Source organism: Lampris incognitus, chromosome 3 (genome assembly GCF_029633865.1).
Source record: "Lampris incognitus isolate fLamInc1 chromosome 3, fLamInc1.hap2, whole genome shotgun sequence".
Lineage (NCBI taxonomy): Eukaryota > Metazoa > Chordata > Actinopteri > Lampriformes > Lampridae > Lampris > Lampris incognitus.
In genome coordinates this window covers 100881134-100903944 of record NC_079213.1, presented here as the reverse complement: position 1 = coordinate 100903944, position 22811 = coordinate 100881134, and the positions used below count along the sequence as shown (strand labels likewise).

At 44.3% G+C, this 22811-nt stretch overlaps 1 protein-coding gene across 1 annotated transcript in view; it reads left to right on the top strand.

Moving 5' to 3' along the window:
* The window catches only part of negr1 (neuronal growth regulator 1), a 325691-nt gene that overhangs the window by 95070 nt on the left and 207810 nt on the right, over window positions 1-22811 (top strand). Inside the window, exon 2 of the mRNA XM_056277000.1 lies at window positions 13214-13452. Within this exon, the coding sequence (XP_056132975.1) occupies window positions 13214-13452 (239 nt within the window). The remainder of the gene's footprint in view (window positions 1-13213; window positions 13453-22811) is intronic.

The window sequence follows — 22811 nt, the reverse complement described above, 5'->3', positions numbered from 1 at the left end:
TCTCTTTTGCAATCACTTGTCAGGAGCATGGGACAAACAAAAGCCTCACTTACTGCAGAGTTTAGGTGAAAAGCTGCCTCAAAAGCCACACTTCCAGCTCTACAGAATAATGCAGTTAGATTTGTAGAAACCACGGGAAGTCTGTTTACCCATCAGGCTCCTCAAGGAGGGCCTTGATGAAAGAAAAGCCCACCTTAGGTGTTATCTGCCTCATGTTGGCTCGGAGAGAGAGAGCGCACTTTGAGGGGGTGAGTCGGGAAGAACAGGGAATAAAGTGAGCTGACAACACGGCGTAATTGCAACAGCTTCTCTCTCTGTCATTATCAGCAGCGAGCCTCTGCTGCTGTGTCTTTCGCTGCGTCTGATACTCAAATTTCAGAATAAGCTATTTTAGTAACGGGAAGATTGAATGAAAAAGCCTGTTGAGTTTAGTGACATTTCCAGAGTGTATTCTGGAATAGGCTGTAATGAAGCTTGGAGTGAAATCTAAGAATGTCGTGCAGATTTCTTATCATTTAGAAATAAGTGCAACCCTCAACGTAAGGAGAAGAACCGTGTTAAATGATGAGTTACTTGAGGGCAATGTTCTCCGGTCTGCTGAGCCTGCCTAAGTGTGCACGCCACTCCACAAATTCAGATTATGAATTCAGCTTCCGAGCACTGGTTTTTGTTTTGTTTTACTCAGATTATTTGAAGTCTTGCACAGAAGATAAGCATCAGAGAGTTGATAATACGATTTGAACTTGTATCCTCTAGGCCTAGTCATTGCCTGAAAATAAAAGTAGAAGTAAATCTAGGAATAGCTACCTTGATAAAAATTGCTTTGGCCCTGGCGTGTCTGCATTATATTAGTGTGGATCCTGAAAAAAGAATAAAATATGCCCAGGGGCTTCGCCAGTAAACCTTGCCTTGAGGCGAGCAGCATCACCGCTGTACTGCTTGATCAGAGGGTTAGCTCAGCCCACGTGGAACGGACCCTGAACCGCTTGTACTGGCTTCATAACAGCCCATTCTCCACTGTTCACCAGAGTTTTTGTTGTAATGCCCCTGGGACACGGCCTCGTCTGGGCAACACGAGCCAGGACCAGACCACCGTCCTCCAGCCACTCCTTTACAGACATTTGGTCAGTGTTGGAGGCACAGAGCTTCATGTTGTGTGCCAATCTGATTTCCATGGTGGCTTTAATGCTGGTGCTGGCAGTCTCGATGGCATGTTGACAAAGCTAAACAGTGACACATCGGCCCACTTTTTCTGCTCATTATTTTCAGTTTGTGACCTTTTGTGATGCCTTTTCAGTGGTTGAGAGTTGGGTAGATGAGAACAGAACGTCTGCTCTCCGACCCTACCTTGAATCGCTGTGTGCCTCCAAGTACAGTTAACTTTCAAAACTGCCTGTAATGAACCCCTCAGTGTCAAAAGTAGCTACACAACATGATCGACATGTGGTGTTGACAGCCAGCATTGTTTCAACTATATTTTCTGGTGTTTGGCAACACAATGACTTAGCGGCTTGCACCGTTAATCCCCATTAAGAGGTTTCTGGACTCAATCCCAGCCCATGTATGTGACGTTTTCCTGTGGGTACTTCAGTATCTGTAGGTACTACTAGCACCCAGTAACATTACATTTTTACATTACACAGTAGCATGCACAAGTGCACCATCCGGACATGCACATGAGGTGAACTAGAGTCTTAAAACTGCATAAGGTTTGATAGCGGCACGGTGGCCCAGTGGTTAGCACTGTGGCCTCACAGCAAGAAGGTCTGGGTTCGAACCCCAGGCCATCCCAGGTCTTTTCTGTGTAGAGTTTGATTTTGGTGATTTTGATTTGATATACTTTAATCATCCCCGTAGAGAAATTAAGCTCAGTATTTAACCCTTGCTAGTTGTGTAGCTAGGAGCAGTGGGCAGCCACCGTGCAGGCACCTGGGGTCCAACTCCAGTTCGTCTTGCTATGCCTCAGTCAAGGGCACAGACAGGAGTATAAACCCTAACATGCATGTTTCTTTTGATGGTGGGGGAAACCGGAGCAACGGAGAAAACCCACCACAGACACGGGAAGAACATGCAAACTCCACACAAAGGACGACCTAGGATGACCCCCAAGGTTGGACAACCCCGGGGTTTGAACCCACAACCTTCTTACTGTGAGGCGACAGCGCTAACCACTGTGCCGCCATGTTCTCCTTGTTTCTGTGTGGGTTTCCTCCGGGTACTCCGGTTTCCTCCCACCATCGAAAAGACATGCATGTTACGGTTAATACTCCTGCCTGTGCCCCTGAGCAAAGCAATGGAAAGAAGACCTGGAGTTGGTCCCCAGGTGCTGCAGCTACCCACTGCTCCTATACAATAGGATGGGTTGAATGCTGAGAACACATTTGCTGTAAAAATACAATTCGTTGTAAGAATACAATATCGAATAAAGGGGCTTTCATTTCATTTCATAGTGAGTGTATGTCGGGATTCTGTCATGGACTGGTATCTAACGGTGTCTGTCTTCCTTCTGCCCAGTACCTACTGGGATAGGCTCCTGAATTAAGCTAGTATAGACTATGAATGAATGAAGGAATGTCTGGTATCGAAAGGGTGCATACATTTCCACACAGGGGGTTGTAATTGGCTAGTCATAAATATGCCAATATTCTAAGTGGGTTTCTATAGATTTTACTAGTCAACTTATTGTGCTGTCATTATACCTATCAGTTGCATCAGTAATACAATTATACATGGTCTCTCACAGCAGAAAAGTATGGCATTAACTGACTTGAGTTGCTGCTATCAATGACGGAAATAACAAATGGGCCTCTTGTGTTCAGTCATCATGTCTGGAGGGTTGTGAAGATCTGATTCCCAAAGATATGACGACTGTTATCTGTTAGATCCAGCCTTCAACCACAACTGTTATCTGTTACATCCACCCTTCAACCACCGTAATCAGGTCACAGCATGAGAAATGATGGGATCACTTGTTAAATTACTCATTCTTAAACGTGAAAAGTGTTTAGATAGGGTGGATTTGGAGATAGTGACATCATCGTTCGCAACTAAAAAAAATGATGATGGTTGCAGATGATAATCACAGCATTATGGAACTGTAATTTTATAATTGGAAGAAAAGCGTTGGGGCGGATGTGGTGGCGCTGCAGCAGCCGGTTGTCCTTGATGGCAATCATTCTGTAGACATGGACTGAATCTTCCGAAACTCTTCTTCAGTGGGTTTTTGCTCTCAGATTGATTAGAACATCATTTCCTCTAGAGGCATCAGTCAATTTGGCCTTCACTGGCAGAAAGAGTGTCAGGGAGCTTTCAGTGTATTTTTTTGTTTTTGTTGACAAACCCTTGTGGGCTGTATGTAGTGCTATCTGTCAATCTGTCTATCTGTTTATCTGTCTATTGTATCTGTTCATCCATCTACCTCCATATGAAGGCACAAAACGACACCTTTGTGACTACTACCTATGTGATGAAGATGGAAGACACAAGACTTGAGGGATTATTAAAATTCGTTTTAAAAAGCAGTTTGAGTTAGTCAATCACTGCAATTATGGAAAGTTTAAATGCCACTACGGATTTCAAGCAACTCCAGTTTTCTCTCCCTGTAACAACAACCCAGTTTTTCCTGTCTCTAAGTGATAATGCCTTCACATTATAGGTATTATATTTTTTCTGCTTTTGGTGTGGGAAGATTGCGGTGCAAATTCATGTTTGCAGCAGCCTCACCCAGTACCATTGTGGGAAGAAGGCGGTGAGAATTCACGTTTGTGGCGGCCTCACCCAGTACCGTCCATGCAGTGTCTTTGTCCACATCTGCGTCTAAGTTTGTCTTTGGTTGATGTCTGGGAAGGCTGGCGCTAGATCAGCTGGGAGAGCTTGGTCTGCTGTGTCCTGTGGGCCCAGGGACCACCCCCTGCCTTGAGCTGTGCCCGAAGAGGAAACACCGAGGGCAATTTGACAGGACGTGGAAGCAGGGCAGGCTAAGAAGCTAACTGCTAGCCCATGCAGACCAGCAGTTCCGATAACACCGAGGGCGGTCTGGTGGCGGCCTCGCCTAGCCTTGACTGTGTTTTTAGTGTCATCGTGTGAAGTGCAGGGAGGTGTGTCAAAGGAGCTAGCATTGGATCGGCTGAGGGAGCCTGGTCTGCTCTATCCTGTGGGCCCAAGGACCACGGCCCTGACCGGAGCTGCGCCCAAAGAGGAAACACCGAGGGTGGTCTGACAGGATGCGGGAGCAGGGCAGGCTAAGCTAACTGCTAGTCCATGCAGACCGGCAGTTCCAACAGTCATCCTGGCTGATGTTCGTTCTCCTGGAAAGTGAATTTTTTTTTAAGTTTAGATATATGTGTTAGTTTGGATATATGTGTTCTTGTAGTTTTTGGATATGTGGTTTTGCTTTGTCTTGCACTGCTGTGGGCTGGGGGAAACGATGTTTCGTTTCAGTTCATGTGTGCAAGTGCATGAAATGGAAGGACAAATAAAGTGTTTCTGATTCTGATTACAACTTTTGAAGATCTGTATATACATAAAATGTTTGCCTCCTCTCAGTTGTCCCTGAAATTCTCGCTCCCGAAACTCACCTTTTCAGATATTTTTAGATTCGTGATTTTGTGAGGACAAGATTTTCCGTTGCTTCCTCCTACAAATCTACTGGAGACCAGTGTTCCCAACAAAGGGGTTGTTTCCCGTCTGTACAACCTTATCACAACTTCACACCATCTCCAGATCTGTTAGTAAGACAGCAGTGGGAGACCAATTTCCATCATGAGTTTCCGGATGATGAGTGGGATGAAGTTTTAGACAGAATTCTTCCTCCATCTGCGCCCATCATGGTCTTATCCAACTCGAGCTCATCCACCGAATATACTGGACCAAGGTCAGGCTATCTAAAATTAAACCTGACATCGACCTTCTCTATGTGATAGATGCAGGCAGGCTCCAGCTACATCGATTCACATGTTTTGGCTCTGCCCAACATTATTAACTTTCTGGAAGTCAATTTTTGACTCGATTTCTAAAGCATTAAAAAACCACCATGGACCCGTTCCCACTCATTGCTCTTCTTGGCCTCTCACCCAGAAATGTTCCTCTCTCCACCTCCCAGACAGATGCCCCGGCCTTCTCCACCCTCATCGCCACACGGTCGATCCTCACGGCCTGGAAGTCCACTCCACCACCTTCTCATATACACTGGATGAGGGATTTAATGAGTTGCTTGCATCTCAAAAAGATTAGCTATACACAACACAACACAACAAAACAAGGCAGAGAAATTTCATTTTATTTGGAAGCCATTTATTCTCTCTTCTCTTCTGGCGAGCTCCCTGCTCTGCTGACGCCCCAAGTCTAATTCCCTCTCCACTCTCCCCAAGAACCCAATTCTACCTCATACCAACATCCAGAGAAATCACCCCTTTTTTAATTTCTTTTCTTTTCTTCTTTTTTTTAGCTTTAGGTGTTTTTTTTATTGCTGTGATAGTGTCTAATTCAGTCGTTGCTGGTGGGGTTGGGGGTTTATTGTATGTTTTCTTTGTCATCTATTGTTATCTTTTGTGTCCTCATTTACATGAAAATAATAAAAAACAAAGTTTAGAAGAAAGCCGTCTGTGTTATTGATAGTGGAATTAGACCGATGGATGTAAACTGTGAAAACAACCCAGTGTGTGATAAAGAAAGTGAGCACACCTACCTTCTTTTTTTCTCGTGCGTTGTAGCTGTTGACCTTCCATCAGCGCACCGGTCTCCTCCTGTAAGTCTCCTGTAAGGTGGACTAACTGATGAGCAGACCCAGATAGCAAAATTGCTGAGGCCCGGACCGGTGCCACACCGACACTTTCATCCGGCCCATATGCTGCGTGGAATGATGGCACTTGGGCCTTCCGCTCCTGTTTGCCAGATTTGGGCCAGAACCAAGCCATAGCAATGCCACATGTGCCACATATTTGCCAAAGGTGGCCCATATTTGTTTTGTGATATTTGGTCCATATTCACCATTTACCACATGGGCCACTTCAGGGTCACATCCAGATTACATGTTGCAGAGCATTGCATCTTTGCCAAAAAAGGTCCACATTTGATTTGGCATATTTGGGCCATATTTGCTATTATACATGTGGGCCACTTCAGGCTCACATCCATTTTGTCAGGGTCAGAAGAAGGCCATCAGTGCTTCATCATTGCCTGAAGTGGCCCACATCCGGATGCTATCTGGGGTATCAGGCAGACGGCGTTCACTGTATTACTACATATAAGATTATGGCTTGCAGACGTCTTTCGTTTTCAGGTCCCATTCTCTGTCTTCCTTCTCTACGATGAATTTAGCTGTGACACTTAAATGTCTATTTATGGCAGTAGTCTTAATGTGGCTGCATATAAACCAGCAGGCTAAACAGTAGCGCAGCAAAAAACCTCAGCTACTGGGCGGTCCACCCATGTTGATCTGGCACGTTTTAATTGTGCGACAGCAATGCCGTAATTAACGGCGCGGAGAAAATGACCCCAGTAGTGTCCGAAAGTGTTTTTTCCTTTTGCCAATGAGGTCACTATATAGTCCTCTACACAGAACTCCCTAGGGAGTAGGGAGTAGTGAACGAGTGAGTGATTTCGGACACAGCTGTAGAGTCTGACTGCTAATTTTGGCAACAGGACATTCTTCGGGGGATATATTTTTTGGCGGTGCACTGGGATACGGCGCCGCCCATAGACATATAAAGAGTAGACGCCGCATTGGCTGTTGGGGCGCGAGAAATACGGCCGCCATCTTGGACCGGTCATCCTACGAGTTGCCTAGCAGTAGAATACACGACTGGGAAAGATGCCAGAACACTGTTCAGCATATTCCTGCTCCAATCGACGGACCGTCGGAAACAGGGCTCGGGGGATTACTTTTCACAAGTAAGATTGAACATCACTATTGGTTGTATTTTGTGAATATAATATTACTGTACTGTATTTATGTCCAACTGCGAAATCGTAGCCAGCTAGCTAGGCTATGCTCAGTGCCGGTGTTCACCCGGCTATGAACTGAGACTTTATAAGTCGTATTCCGTAACACTAACTTTACAACTGACAAAAGAATGCTATTGTACAAATAAAACAATATTAACGTTACTGGTATTATATTGACCAGCGAATTTTACACAGGTGACACAGACTGTATTATTCACATGTAATCCATTCTAACAACAGTAATGTAACGTGCATGGGTAAGAAGACACGCTGGCCACTGGCGGACGGGTCTGATCCTTTAGTCGAGCGGTTAGCGATGTCTCCTGCGGTGCGGGCGATACGGGTTCGCTTCCCGGCCGCGGCACTTCCTGTGGTTGCGTTGTCCCCCGAATTCGCTACAGTAAGATAGGGGAGAACCGGGCCGAAAGTAACACGCCGCGAAATTAGCACAGAGCTTTTTTCAAAGGAAACAAAACAAGACGTTATGCAATTAAGTCAGTGTGTGTGTTTATAAGACCTCTCCCTTCTCCCCAAAAAATTGGCGCGATACGCAGTTATTTAAAAAAGTTATAGTGCGAAAGCTGTCCTGTGATGTGTGCCGTGCGAGCCTTGTCAGAGATGCTGCTGTCCCATCATCATGTGACGAGAGCTGCCTGCCACCTTCTAGCCCTGAAACACAACGGCGGGCGGCGGCCTAGTGATTCCATCACAAGGCACAGTGAAGGTTTGATTTCATTATCTTGTTTTAAAAAATATTTTAATCTTTGTATATTAAAGTTGCTTTGTTCTTTGTTCTTATTTTCTCTGTTCTGTAAAGTGTCTTTGAGCACTGTGTAAAGCGCTATATAAATATAATGTATTATCATTATTATAAGGTGCTGAGAGCTGCAGAGAGGGTGATTCGCCAAGCTGCAACAAAGCAAACTCCAAAGCTGTCTACAGTCACCCACATCGTCCGAGAGGAGATTGGCATGGAGGATGTTTTTCTGCTTGGGGAACACATTGACGAGACAGTTTGGCATCGACAACCACCACTACAACTTGTTGTCTTTGGTTGTGTCTGTGTTTCTCAAGATAAGGTTGCACCACATTGCAAAACTCACCTCTCTTGACCTGCAGAAAGGGAGCACGAGAAAGAAACTCTGCAAAACAGTTCTCTTTCAAGGGTTTTAGGGGTTTCATGTCAAACTTTAATTAGCAACTTTTATTTTTTCCCCTACATTGTTATGCTACATTGTTTATATATGTATCTCTCTTTAAAATATATATGTGTATCTGTATTTATTTTTTATTATTACATCGTACTATTGGATATAATTACGATATTATTACAGTATTATACCACTTTATTATACACACACACACACACACACACACACACTGTATATTTCCTACCCTCACATGTAAATATTTTGTGTTGTTGTCAGTGTTTACGTTTGTCCATTGTGTGTAATGTACTGGTCACCTATGTAAGCAACTTTGTACATGTGTAAATATGGTTTGGGGCGGGGATTTATATATATTTTCATTTTCTCTGACATATAACATATATTGTTATATATACTGTAGATATATAATGTGTTCATATATTGTTTATACATTTATATAGCCTAATCATATATTGTTTCTTCAACTTATTAAAATAGCTGACTTTACTGCCACTATCTGCTTCTGCCTCTCTATCATATTTTAGCGTGTGTGTGTGTGTGTGTGTGTGTGTATATATATATATACACTCTCAATAAGGTGTATTGTACCCATGAGTAGCAATATATTATGTTCGTTAGCATGCGAACTGCTGCACCGATTCATGGCCGACAGGGAAACTCCCTCTTCCCTGTTTACCAGTGATGCTTTTGGTCAGCCGACCGGTCGTGTAACTTCAGTGATGTCGTTGGTTTATTTTAGTCTAAAATACAAATGTGCAAAATATTTCACCCACTACTGTATATCTGAACAGGCTGTATACTGTACATGATAAAAGAAAAAAATCCACCAACTATGTATTTGTAAAGCAACTTTTTTTAGCCGTTTAATATTTATCTCAGTACTCCTTACACATTTCACTTCTTTGCACCATTTCTTTCCCGTTTACAGTTTGTAATGGTTTCACCTGTATATAGTCATTCCTCGTATATATTCCTTGTGTGCAAACATACTTGGCCTATAAAGACAATTCGGATTCTGGTTATCGCTAGCTGGAACCGTCGTTGGTCACCCGATGCATGACAGTTGTCACTATACCCTTTTGTTATAAAGAAAGTTACCCCGAACACTGCTCTCTACTTCTTGACCCAACAAAGGCAAAAATTCCAAAAAGAATATAATGATAATGATTAATAATAATGATACATTTTATTTGTATAGCGCTTTTCAAGTTACACAAAGATGCTTTATATAAGATAAAATAAACATAAAAACAACACATCTAAAACATGTAACATACAACATTAATCATACATTAAAAGCAGCTCCGAAAAAATAGGTTTGATTTATGATTTGAACATGGAGAGATCAGTACAGTTTCTGATGTGTTTGGGGAGAGAGTTCCAGAGGGAGGGGGCAGCTATGGAGAAGGCTCTGTTGCCCCAGGTGCAATATACTTTAAAGGTGTACAATGTAAGAGTTACACCATGGCCTTGTTCAGACTGCCTGCCCAAATACTTTTTTTTGTGTGTGGCATATTCAGATTGTATCCATATTGCTTTTAGAAAGTATGGACAGCAACAACAAAAAAAACCCACATGAAATGCAATTTTTAAAAATCGGATCTAAACCACATTTGGACATGGTTTGAAATGCGATTCCAATCAGATTTCTACAGATGCAACTCAGTCTGGACGCTCTGGCCATGAAATCAGATTTCAAACTGTCTTTTACATCACTCGTAACGCGACATACAACGACGACTTCAAATCCAGAGTGCCTGCCATGAGTGCAGCACGGAACATCGCAATGTATACGAACCTCCTCTGTCACTGGGTGTGACGGAGGAGTTCTGCACCACGACTTGACAGCACAATTGTTTGGAGGGCGAGATGATGGCACGGAAGCATGTCTTACCATATTCATATTGTTGCAATGAGCCACAGATAGTCCCTGGTATTACTGCTTTTGAGGCCGTCTCTCTTAATACTTTGACTAAGCTCATATCAGCTTCCAAACCAACTACTTGCCTACTTGATGTCTTACCAGCAAAACTTTTTAAAGACCTCTGGCCTTTCCTGGGACCAACAATGCTAGTAGACATTGTTAACTTATCACTTACTACTGGCATTGTTCCCAGCAGTTTTAAGATAGCTGTGGTCAAAACTGCACCTCGATCCAGGGTCTCTTAATAACCATCAACCAGTCTCTAATTTTTGCATTCCTTTCTAAAGTACTAGAGAGAGTTGTGTATCAACAGCTTTCAACCCATATAGAAGAAAACTATCCATATGAACCCTTTCAGTTGGCTTTCAGGGCCTGTCACTCCACTGAAACTGCTCTGACCAGAGTGGTAAATTATCTTGTACATGCTATGGACTCTGATTCTACCTCTGTGTTTCTATTACTGGACCCCAGTGCAGCATTTGACACCATTGATCCCTATATACTATTAGATAGAATAAATTGTAAATTTGGTGCCTCTGGCCTGGCTCTCTCCTGGCTTAAGGCCTACTTATCTAGAAGAAATCAGTGTCGGCTGTAATAATGATTACATCGAAATTCTCTGATGTTAAATATGGCGTACGTCAGGGCTCGGTTCTTGGCCCTCAACTTTTCTCTTGATATTTCACCTCTTGGCAAAATTATACATAGTCATGGAATAAATTTCCATTGCTATGCGGATGATCCTCATCTGTATGTGCCTATAAGGGCTGACGATTGTACTCAGAGTACTAATTTAGAGGCCTGCTTGGCCTCTGTGAAATGTTCGATGTCTCTAAATTTCCTGCTTTTAAATTCGGATAAAACTGAGATGCTGGTCGTTGACACAGACACGAATTTGATCAAGTAACAGAAACACTCGAAAACTCTGTAATTTCACAAAGCGTGGCAGCCAGAAATATTGGTGTTACATTTGATCTTAGCCTTTCCTTTGATAAGCACATTAAAGAAACCACCAAGACTGCCTTTTTTCACTTACATAACAGTGTCTGTTCTTCCAAATATGTGAATGGTGTGTTGTGAGTCTTACCTGTGTGCATGTGGAGTCTGTCCGTCTGCCAGGTCTCCATGGTGATAGTGGCCGCCACTTGGATGCTCCTTGGCATTCTTCTCATCACACTCCTTATAGATCTTATAAAACCATATAATGTTGTTATTCTGTTTCAATGTTGTAACCTTCTGTACCCGATGTGTGACTAATGTCTTTTCTTGTCTCTTCCCCCATGTTTGTTAATGGTGTGATGTGAGTCCCCTGTGTGCATGTGTAGTCTGTCCTCCTGTCAGGTCTACTTTGTGATGTTGGTCACGTAGCTCAGGTTTTAGGATGTTCCGGTGCCATCTGAGTACTGCTTGATATCCTCCTCCTCACATTCTTCATATATCTTATAATTCAGTTATCCTCTTTCAATGTTGTATTCTGTAAATTGTGTAAACACAACATTCATTGTACCTCTGTCTGTCTTGGGAGAGAGATCCCTCCTGTGTTGCTCTCCTTGAGGGTTCTTCCTATTTTTTCTCCCTGTTGAAGGTTTTTTTTTTTTTTAAGGAGTTGTTCCTTAGCCGATGTTAGGGTCTAAGGACAGTATGTTGTATTGCTGGAAAGCCCCCTGAGGCAAGTTTGTAATTTGTGATATTGGGCTATACAAATGAAACAAATGAAATTGACTTGACTTGAACCACGTCACCAGTGTACGTAGTTACTCATGCCTATGTAGTTACAATATCAACCTATGTAGATAGGTTTGTCATGTCTGGACTCACAAATCTGATCTGATCACTTGCCATATTTGAGAAATATCTGATTTAACTGCAGTTTTAACGAGGCCCTTTGGTCAAGCAATTGATCTGAATCCAAGCAAAACCAGAATCTGATTTTATCCACCTCTCCTCCAAACAGCCCTGCTTACACAGCTCTCAGGTAGTGAGTGGAGAACATTACCGAATAAGCTAGTGATTCAAAAGTTAGATGCACAGTTTACAGAGGAAAAAAAAGAGAGGGAGAGAAAAAGTAAAGACATCCTAACCTTGGTAGCATGTAAACTTGGGAAGAGGGAGATCTTGCCTATATTTATTACTTTGATGTTTGGCGAACAACTGACAATACAACTACATATCTCATGTCCACTGCAGCTGGCAGGAGCACTGTAGTGATCTGACAGTTCAGTGGCTGCAAAAAGCTCACCAGTTAGTGGCACACTAGTCTTGAAAAGTGGGCATCAGCAGTGCCAACATTCCCTTCAGACAGTAAAACTGCATTTTTATCAAAGCCTATAGGTTTGCCTTGCTTTGTCAGAGGATACCTGGGAAGTACACTGGGACTTTTACAGTGTGAAGTTGGGCTTCTCTTTAACCACTCTCACAACTTATGCTTTTCTTCTGTTGAACTGGGTTCAATTTAAAAGATTATAATGGGGGGGTGTCCAGATGGTGTGGCGGTCTATTCCGTTGTGTACCAACATGGGGATCGCCGGTTCGAATCCCCATGTTACCTCCGGCTTGGTCGGGCTTCCATACAGACAGTTTGCCATGTCTGCAGGTGGGAAGCCAGATTTTGGTATGTGTCCTGGTCATTGCACTAGCACCTCCTCTGGTCAGTCGGGGCGCCTGTTCAGAGTTGAGGGTGAACTTGGGAGAATAGCGTGATCTTCCCACGCGCTACGCCCTCTCTGGTGAAACTCCTCACTGTCAGGTGAAAAGAAGCGGCTGGCGACTCCACATGTTTCAGAGGAGATGTGGCAGTCTGCAGCCCTCCCTGGATCGGCAGAGGGGGTGAAGCAGCGACCAGGACAGCTTGGAAGAGCGACGTAATTGGCCAAGTACAATTGGGGAGAAAATCAACACAAAAGAAAAAAAAAAGAGATGGGTGACTGGGGCATCAGGGTCGGAGTTCATTTATGGACTGATACTCCAAAACACAGATCTGAGTACCGACCACAATAACAAACCACATGGGAATGAATTGGCCATGGCGTTCATGCTGCAAAAACGTCACGACACCTATAGGGTCAAATATAGGCTAACTGGAGGTGAAACTCTAACACAGTATACAACCGAAAGAAGAGAAATATCAAACTCCCATCATCTGAATCCTCACCAAACTGTCTCTTCTACCCTTAAGGTGCTACCTGTTGGACGGGATCTCGAAAGGAGCATGGTTGAATCGGTCCAGCATCATATTTGCGGGTAATGACAAGTGGTCCATGGACCCGCGCTTGTCCATCGTGTCTGGCATGGGGGACAAACACGAGTACAGCCTGCAGATACAGAAAGTGGACATAACTGATGATGGCCAGTACACATGCTCCATTCAGAGTGAGCGGAACCAGCGACCGAAGCTCCTCAACCTCATTGTAAAAGGTTTGTAATGTGTCTGCCGTCCTGTGCGTGTGTTTGTGTGTGTTCACATAAATCAGATGTTAAGCAATGTCGAGAAGCTGATTGAATTTTCCTGACTGCATGCGCCATGCTTTTGGACACTCGATCAGTGGATTCAATACTTCAAGGGTAATGGCCCACAGTAACGTCATCTCTGTCCATCTGTTTCACTGTGGTCTTGAAAAACTGTAATTTTTTTTTTCACCCAACATCTCGTTTGTTACCGATTATACGGATCATGTAGTCACTACGGTTCAGCATATGGGTTTTGACAATGTTCTCTTGTTGTCCGGGTGCAGCTATTGGTCACAGGTGTTTCCAGCACCATCTGGGATATGAAAAGTGTCTCTCATTCTACTCATAGCACAACAGCGAGTGTCTAAGAAATATTGTTTTGTCTAACACTGAAACATGTCATCTGAACACAAAACTTGCTCAGCTGCAGTGGAATCACCTTGGTGTCAGGTACATTCTGTGCCTGTGGGCAATGTCATGCTGAAAAAGAATCTTGCGGATAAAATAACTGGAGGTAGGCAACGTAGCTCTAATGAAACCTCAGGAATTGGCCACAACAGCTAACGATAAAAACAAAGGGTTGCTTTTGTGAAATTGGGCAAATTTCTGTCAAATATAACTCAATGCTGTTGACATATGTCACAATAGTGACTTCACAAATGGTGTAAAACTTTGGCGTTCTAATCAAACTGGGCTCTGCCAAGGTGGTGCAAATTGGTGCCTCATCTCCATTCAAATCTAACAAGGTTGATAAATCTGTTTGTGTCTCATGGGGAGCAGTGTAGGCTGTTTGATATGTGGGCAGACGGCTAATTGACAACATCGCTTGGCAGAAGCAGGATAATTTCACTTGTGCTGGAAACTAGCTGGTTTAGCAAGAGTTTGTACATTGTTGCACCAAAGCATCAGGCTGCAAAAATGGGAACACAACCCCATCAGAAATCAATCCTGCAAATGCCATGTTGTATCCTTAAACAGGCTGATGTGAAGACTTGCAGCAGTCAAGGCCAAATTGGCTCTGAAGGCATGAATAGCATGCAAGGTCATCAATCAAGTTGTCAAGAAAAAGAAAAAAAAAGACATCGGATTATATTCTGTTCAGTGCATTAATTCCAGCATTTATTTCTCAGCATCGCGTGAGGGCCTTCCAAAGTCGTTGAACTGTCCACAATCCTCGCTCTTACCCTTTTCCTAATCAATGAGCCTGCAAGCAGGGAGCAGATGCAAGCTCAGTGCATTTAGATAAAAGTGATTTGTATGCCATTTTCTGTGCTGAATACAGGAATTATGTTTTCTCCATGTAAATTTGGGCGGCACAGTGGCGCAGTGGCTAGTGCTGTCGCCTCACAGCAAGAACGTCCTGGGTTTGAACCCCAGGGTTGTCCAACCTTGGGGGTCATCCCAGGTCGTCATCTGTGTGGAGTTTGCATGTCCTCCTCGTGTCTGCATGGGTTTCGTCCGGGTGCTCCGGATTCCTCCCACAGTCCAATGACATGTAGGTCAGGTGAATCGGCCATACTAAATTGTCCCTAGGTGTGAATGTGTGTGTGTGTGTGTGTGTGTGTGTGTGTGTGTGTGTGTGTGTGTGTGTATGGGTGGGGGGGGCCCTGTGATTGTCTGGCGGTCTGTCCATGGTGTCTCCCCGCCTGCCGCCCAGTGACTGCTGGGACAGGCTCCAGCATCCCGCAACCCCGATTGGGATAAGCGGCTTGGAATGGATGGATGTATGTATGCCATTTTCTGTGCTGAAAAGAGGAATTACTTTTTCTCCATGTAATTTTGGGTGGCATGGTGACGCAGTGGTTAGCGCTGTCGCCTCACAGCAAGAAGGTCCTGGGTTCGAACCCTGGGGTTGTCCAACCTTAGCGGTCACAGGTCATCCTCTGTGTGAAGTTGCATGTTCTCCCTGTGTCTGCGGTGGGTTTTCTCCGAGTGCCCCGGTTTCCCCACCATCAAAAAGACATGCATGTTAGGGTTAATACTCCTGTCTGTGCCCCTGACCGAGGAAGGGCAAGACAAAATGGAGTTGGCCCCCGGGTGCCGCACGGCAGCTGCCCACTGCTCCTAGTTACACAGCTAGGATGGGTTAAATGCAGAGTGTAATCCCCCTACGGGGATCAATAGAGTACATCAAAATGAAAAAAAAAAGAAAAGAAAAAAGCATAGCGGGAATGTGCTCACCACAATGCAAATATCAATGACATGAAAAAGTGTCAAGGAGGGTGTCCGGGTAGCAAAGCAGTCTATTACATTGCCTAAGAACACGGGGGTCGCTGGTTCAAATCCCCGTGTTACCTCCGGTTTGGTCGGGCATCCCTTCAGACACAATTGGCCATGTCTGCCGGTGGGAAGCCGGATGTGGGTATGTGTCCTGGTCGCTTCACTAGCGCCTCCTGTGATCGGTCAGGACGCCTGTTCAGGGGAGAGGGGGAACTGGGGGGAATAGCATGATCCTCCCATGCGCTACGTCCCCCTGGTGGAACTCCTCACTGTCAGGTGAAAAGAAGCGGCTGGTGACTCCACATGTATCGGAGGAGGCATGTGGTGCAGCCCTCCCCAGATCGGCAGAGGGGGTGGAGCAGTGACCGGGATGGCTTGTAAGAGTGGGGTAATTGGCCAAGTATAATTGGGAAAAAAAAGGAGGGGGGGATCCAAAAAAAGAAAAAATGTCGAGGGTCAGACACACATCGGTGTAACCTCTGTTATCCAGGTGTAGTGCAAGTTCTTCAGTCAGTTTGATAGTTTGGTTTTCTGTTCTCTTTAGTGCGTGAATGTCCTTTCTGGAGTTCGGTGTCTGAACTGTCGCATCTTATCATCTTTTTGCTAAACAGGCACCAGACTTGTGGAAAATAATATACCTAGCGACACCGTTTATCCGCTACAATTCATCATCAAGCAACTCGGCAAAATAGGAGCATTTTATTTCACCTCATTTAAAACAACTGCCGATGAAAATTTAAATGACTCATAGGAGATGCAAAAAAAGTACAATGACATAATTTGGTTTCAAACATCATAGAGACAAATGGTTTACTCAATACTGCTGCATGACGCCATAACCTAAAGAAAAAAAGAAAAAAAAAGTGAAAAAAATCGCTCTGACCGGTGTTGTTATGGTGTGGTGTGATGAATGACCTTCGAGAGGCTATTATGACCAGGTTGAATAGACTATTTAAACTTGGTGCTTTACGGTTTCCAGCTCGAGAGCACACCTTTGAATAAATGGGAGTAGTTGCACGTGCTATCTGTCATGTCTTGTAACAGATGTCTGTGGTTTCTGACTGAGAAAAGACTCATCCTGACAATCATAAATCCTGGAAATGTCCTTAAGTGAGGCATGAAGACCTCGACCTGGCCTCTCATTGTAAGTCCCTAACCTGGAGCAGAACATCTGAAATGTAGAGGAAACACTAAATGGAATGTTAATGTAATCCCCCCCCCCCGATGGGGGGGATTTTTCTCCCCCATTGTATCCGGCCAATTACCCGACTCTTCCGAGCCGTCCCGGTGGCTGCTCCACCCTTTCTGCTGATACGGGGAGGGCTGCAGACTACCACATGTCTCCTCCGATACATGTGGAGTCGCCAGCCACTTCTTTTCACCTGACACTGAGGAGTTTCGCCAGGTGGACGTAGCACATGGGAGGATCACGCTATTCCCCCCCAGGGAAATGTGGAGCTCTTAAACCTCATTGCGGAGAAAGACCAGCGGTCGGCGAGGCATCTTGAAGTTTTCCCAGTGTCTTCCGGAACATCGAACTATTCAAAATGACCTTCGACAGAACAAGGTAAATGTAGCCCCTTTCGTGTCCATACAAGTCGATGAGACCATTGACACAACCAACAAAGTGCAGCTGTGTGTGCCAAAATGGAGTTAAAGAGGCATTTTTGGGGACTTCCGGTGAAGCCATGTTCGGGATGGATGCATAGTTATTTGCTCTGACTCAATCGGTCTTAAAATAACCCCCCTACTAGAAAACTTTGATAGGAGAGAAATGAGAGGGGGGGAAATCATTGAGAAGTCAGAAGAATTCGATAAAGCGGGTAACTTTGACGAGGAAAATGGTGTCTTGCTAGTAAGAAGAGAAGAAGCTACTCAGCACGGGGACGTGCTGCTCCGTGAAATGTTGTCTATCTCTAAAGACATCATTGCTATCATTGTTAAGCTAGCAAGAGTGAGCGATGTTAGCAAGCACACATTCCACAAATAGAATAGCAAACATTTGGTCAGAAGCGTATTAAAAAGTTCTCTTGGAGCCACTTCTTCATCAGACAGCTCTTTTCAGTTGTTTTAACTTCCAAGTTTTGCACTAAGTGATGGTCTGCTGTATAAAAGCGCGTCTTACACTGACGCCATCTTGGCCCAGCTCATTTTAACTAAACAAATGCAAATGTATGCAGATTGGAGATGGAAATCGAGCAAAAAAGCACACAAAGTGAGTGTTTACTATATTTTAATATAATGATATTTGCTATTTCAGTACTTCCCGAATTTTCCAAGCGCCAGCTGTTCTTTGAATGACTTTCCCACCGCCCAGAGGTCGCTGGGTTGAACCCCTAAAGAGGCAAAGTGTCCATCAGCTGTGTCTCTTGCAGCAGCTCCCTGCTCGTTCACTGAGGACCACCGCATCAGCGAACATGTCATGTTGAGGATGTGAACAGTGACTTTGTACGTGAGATGTGTTGTGAAAATGTTGGGAGGGATAATAACGTCCGATTATGACAGTGCAGAATGCAAATTAGATATGGAAAAATAAGACATTAATGCGAGATTCATTTCAGAACCGAGGCTACGAGTATTTACTCGCTAATACTGAGTGTCCTTTTAAACCTCCCTGGAGCACCTGATGCATGCACTGCAGCTGGATGGGGTCGCTTATAATGTTTCTTACAGAAAAGTATTCGTCAGGCATTAAGGTTTCTATCATTCTCTCCCCAGTTGTATCCAGCCAATTACCCCACTCTTCCAGGCCGTCCTGGTCGCTGCTCCACCCCCCCTGCCCATCCAGGGAGGGCTGCAGACTACCACATTCCTGCTCCGATACATGTGGAGTCACCAGCCGCTTCTTTTCACCTGACAGTGAGGGGTTTCACCAGGGGGACGTAGCATGTGGGAGGATCACGCTATTCCCCCCTGTTCGCCCTCCCCCATGATCAGGCGCCCCGACCAACCAGAGGAGACGCTAGTGCAGTGACCAGGAAACATACCCACACCCGGCTTCCCACCCACAGACATGGCCGATTGTGTCTGTAGGGACGCCCGACCAATTAAGCCGGAGGTAACTCGGGGATTCGATCCGGCAATCCCTGTGTTGGTAGGCAACAGAATAGACCGCTACGCTACCCAGACACCCTGTTCTCAGTCTTAAAGGGCCAATCTGTGATTTATTTGAGTATACCAAAGTAAGGTATATGAACACATATTGAAGAGTTTGAGTTATAAATGGAAAATAATTATTCTGTGTCCTTCTCGACTGGTGGTAATTGAAAATATGGGCCTTTTTCTGCAATATTTACTGACGTGAACAAACCTTTTACAATGTCAGAAAACATTAGAAAACTCAGATTTAGTTGCTGTTTAGTGTTAGTCCTTGTATTAAGAGACCTGTCAATCAATTTGGGAGTGACGGCAGCTTGCCAGTCTGTGGTTTGTATTGTAGTAGTGGGGCGACCCTTTGGTTTACATCTGAATTAAGGCGTGTCAGACTGTGATTGTATCTGTTACTCATAATGAGAGAAATCTTAAAGCACTCACCAGAAGTCACACTGGAAGGTTTTGTTGCAGTATGACCTGTTTTCCCAAGTTCCTAATGTGGTCAGCTACACAAAACCTCCTGAGTGTCTCTGCTTCTTATTTTACTTAAGGTTATATGTGTCCTAATTATAGGAAATTGCCAAAGAGAATCATCTTAAACTTTTTTTTTTTAAGGAAAAAACACGTGGGTGTTTGCAGCAGTTAATCCTGAGTGCCGTGTGACTTGTTTAAGTTGCTATAGTGACAGAATCACAGACCATTTCTTTATTCAATCTAGCCATGATAACTTACATGTATTAGTTTTTTTTTAACCCCCCCCCCTTTTTTTTTTCTCCTCAATTATACTTGGCCAATTACAAGCCATCCCGGTTGCTGTCCACCCCCTCTGCCGATCCGGGGAGGGCTGCAGACTACCACCACATGCCAGCCGCTTCTTTTCACCTGACAGTGAGGAGTTTTGCCAGGGGGACATAGTGCGTGGGAGGATCACGCGATTCCCCCCAGTTCCCCCTCCTCCCCGAGCAGGCGCCCCGACTGACCAGAGAAGGCGCTAGTGCAGCGACCAGGACACATACACACATCCAGCTTCCCACCCGCAGACACGGCCAATTCTCTCTGTTGGAACACCGACCAAGCCAGAGGTAACACGGGAATTCGAACCGGCGATCCCCGTGTTGGTAGGCAACGAAATAGACCGCCACACCACTCAGACGCCCATTTGTTAGTTAATGTCCAAGTTTTTTTCATATTTACTCAAAAAAACAGGCATTATAAATGCATAGTCATGGACTAGATAGCCCTGTGATGGACTGGCAGCCTGTCCAGGGTGTCTCCCCGCCTGCCACCCAATGGCGACCCTGAGAGCAGGATAAGCGGTTTGGAAAATGGATGGATGGATGGGCTAGATAGAAGAGAAAATTACACTACTGGATGAAAATGGGAAGAGATAATGTATTATACGGAATAAGTATGGCCCACATGTTACTTCAGCTAACTTCATCAGGGAAGGAGATAGGTGATCACATTTAGGATGTGTGGAAAACAGGTGAGGAACTGTAATAAACACTAGCTGGTACCCAACCCAGCTGAAAACACCAGCACCTCTGGTTAGAAACTAGTTTCCTTCTTTGTCTTGGCTATGCTAACAATAATGGATGAGTTTAGACTCACCGCTCGACCTTCAAACAAAGTGTATTTATTTCTCTTGTTAAAATGAAAAGATTAGTTGCAAAAGTGGCAAACATGTAATGCTTTAGATGGAGTTTGTGCAGTTGTCATCTCGTCTGAGCCCATTTTGTTTCCAAAACATTGAGCAAATAAGTTGTTGATGTCAGGACAACGCATGGGTTAGGCTCTGCTCCCTGCTCTCTTGCTTGGGTGTGATGACAGCCCAGTGGGTTCAAATTCAAGAACAAAACTTGGTTAACCAAGTTTTGTTCTTGAATTTCTGCAGACCTCCGTGAGACGGATGTCTGGCTACATTACATTAGATTTTCTGCAGTGTAAGATGACTCATGCAGCTGGCATTTTTTTTTCAACATTTGTTTGGTTTTTGACAGAATCACGAGACTCCACACGAGTTACCTGCATCATTCCATCACAGTAACACTAGAAAGATGAAAGAAAACAGAATGAAGAGATACTATGTTACAACCTTGTAAAAGCAATTTTAATGGTTTCTCTCCCCTACAGCCTCTTTAATCCTGCACCTTTACATGTCAGCATTTCTACCATTAAATGAAATGGACTTGAAAATTAAATGCAAACAATTTTATATAATTTTCTCCACACAAAATGCACCCGTTCACAGCGGGGCGATGGGCTGTTGTGCATCCATACGTCTCCCTCTCCGCCTGCAGCGCACTCACTACTCAAAAACCTTGTTAAAACGGTTTTCACACCTAAGAATATCAATGTGCCTCTGGAAAAACTGTGTTGCAGGTGATGAGGACCTTTCGTGTGAGGGGGAAGTGGTATTTAGGAGGTGACAGAGTGAAACACTGTTTGGATTAAATAAGCATGTGAAGGGCGAGCTGGCAGACTGCGTTCAGAAAGCAGGTTTGACTCTGGTTGTGGGAGATGCTGGGAGAAGTGACACTTTTCTTTTTTTACATTGTCAGATGTTTACAGACCTTGTGTAGCTATGACGCAAGGAAATCCGCCATAGTTTCAGGCAAATGCAAGGGAATAAGAAGCTGAATAACAGCTTGGAATTCAGCTCGTGTGAACCTGCATAGAGATGTAGATGATGAAGCAGTTGACAGATTATGGCAGGAGTGCATATGTGTGCAAAGTGCATCTCGCTGTCCCCATGAAGGATTAAAAAGCCGTATTCTACTACGGCACTGGCACTTTAATACCATATGGGTCAGTAATACTTAGCATCTGGTGAGTGAATGTTGGCTTAAACATCAACACGGTAACGCTAAATAGATTTAATGCTCCTAAAGATCCATCGTCCACAAAATCAGAATAGAGTTTAAAATCCTGGCAGTTGTAGATTTTACAACGGTCTTCAAATACAATTTCCCAAAAGTATAGTTCTTGTTGAATATGGGCCTTCCATGTCTCATTGCTGGTGCAATTTTAATTTATTTAGGGCTGTCAATCAATAAAAAAAAAATCTTTTAAAACGCACAATTTGCTGTGATTAATCGAGATTAATCTTTTTTTTTTCTTAAGACCAAAGCTTTTTAAACCCCTCCTTTTCTTTTTTTCCTCCCCAATTGTATCTGGCCAACTGCCCCACTCTTCCGAGCCGTCCCGGTCGCTGCTCCACCCCCTCTGCACATCCAGGGAGGGCTGCAGACTACCACATGCCTCCTCCAATAAATGTGGTGTCACCAGCTGCTTCTTTTCACCTGACAGTGGAGAGTTTCACCAGGGGGACATAGCGCATGGGAGGATCACGCTATTCCCCCCAGTCCCCCCCTCTGAACAGGTGCCCCAACCGACCAGAGGAGGCGCTAGTGCAGCGACCACAACACATACCCACATCTGGCTTCCCACCCACAGACACGGCCAATTGTGTCTGTAGGGACGCCCAACCAAGCCGGAGGTAACACGGGGATTCGAACCGGTGAGCCCCGTGTTGGTAGGCAATGGAATAGACCGCCACACTCCTGGACGCCAAGACTAAAGCCTTGATTAACGGATGTTTAAATATAAAATTTTGGAATTAATGTTGAGTTAACACAAAGGAAGTATATTTAAATTCAAATACTGTTGTTTAATGGCATCTTTTTAACTTTGAGCAAAGATTCTCTCCTGCGAACTACAGATTTCCAATAAAACCATCAAGACCATCAACATTGACTGTCAGCTTGGAAGGCATATTCTAAGCACCAACAGAAATAGCAACAAAATCCAGGCCTATATGTTAAAGGGCCAGCTGAATGTCAAAACCATCAATGCCATTAAAATTTCATATCATCTTTGAAGGCAATAGTTTTTTGTATCCACTAACGTAAATGATAATTAGCAACAAACAGTGTGTTCCGTGTTCAAGTGCCAGTTGAATTTTAAGTGTCGTGAATTCATGACGCTCATTACGTGTTCGTCACAGAACCGCA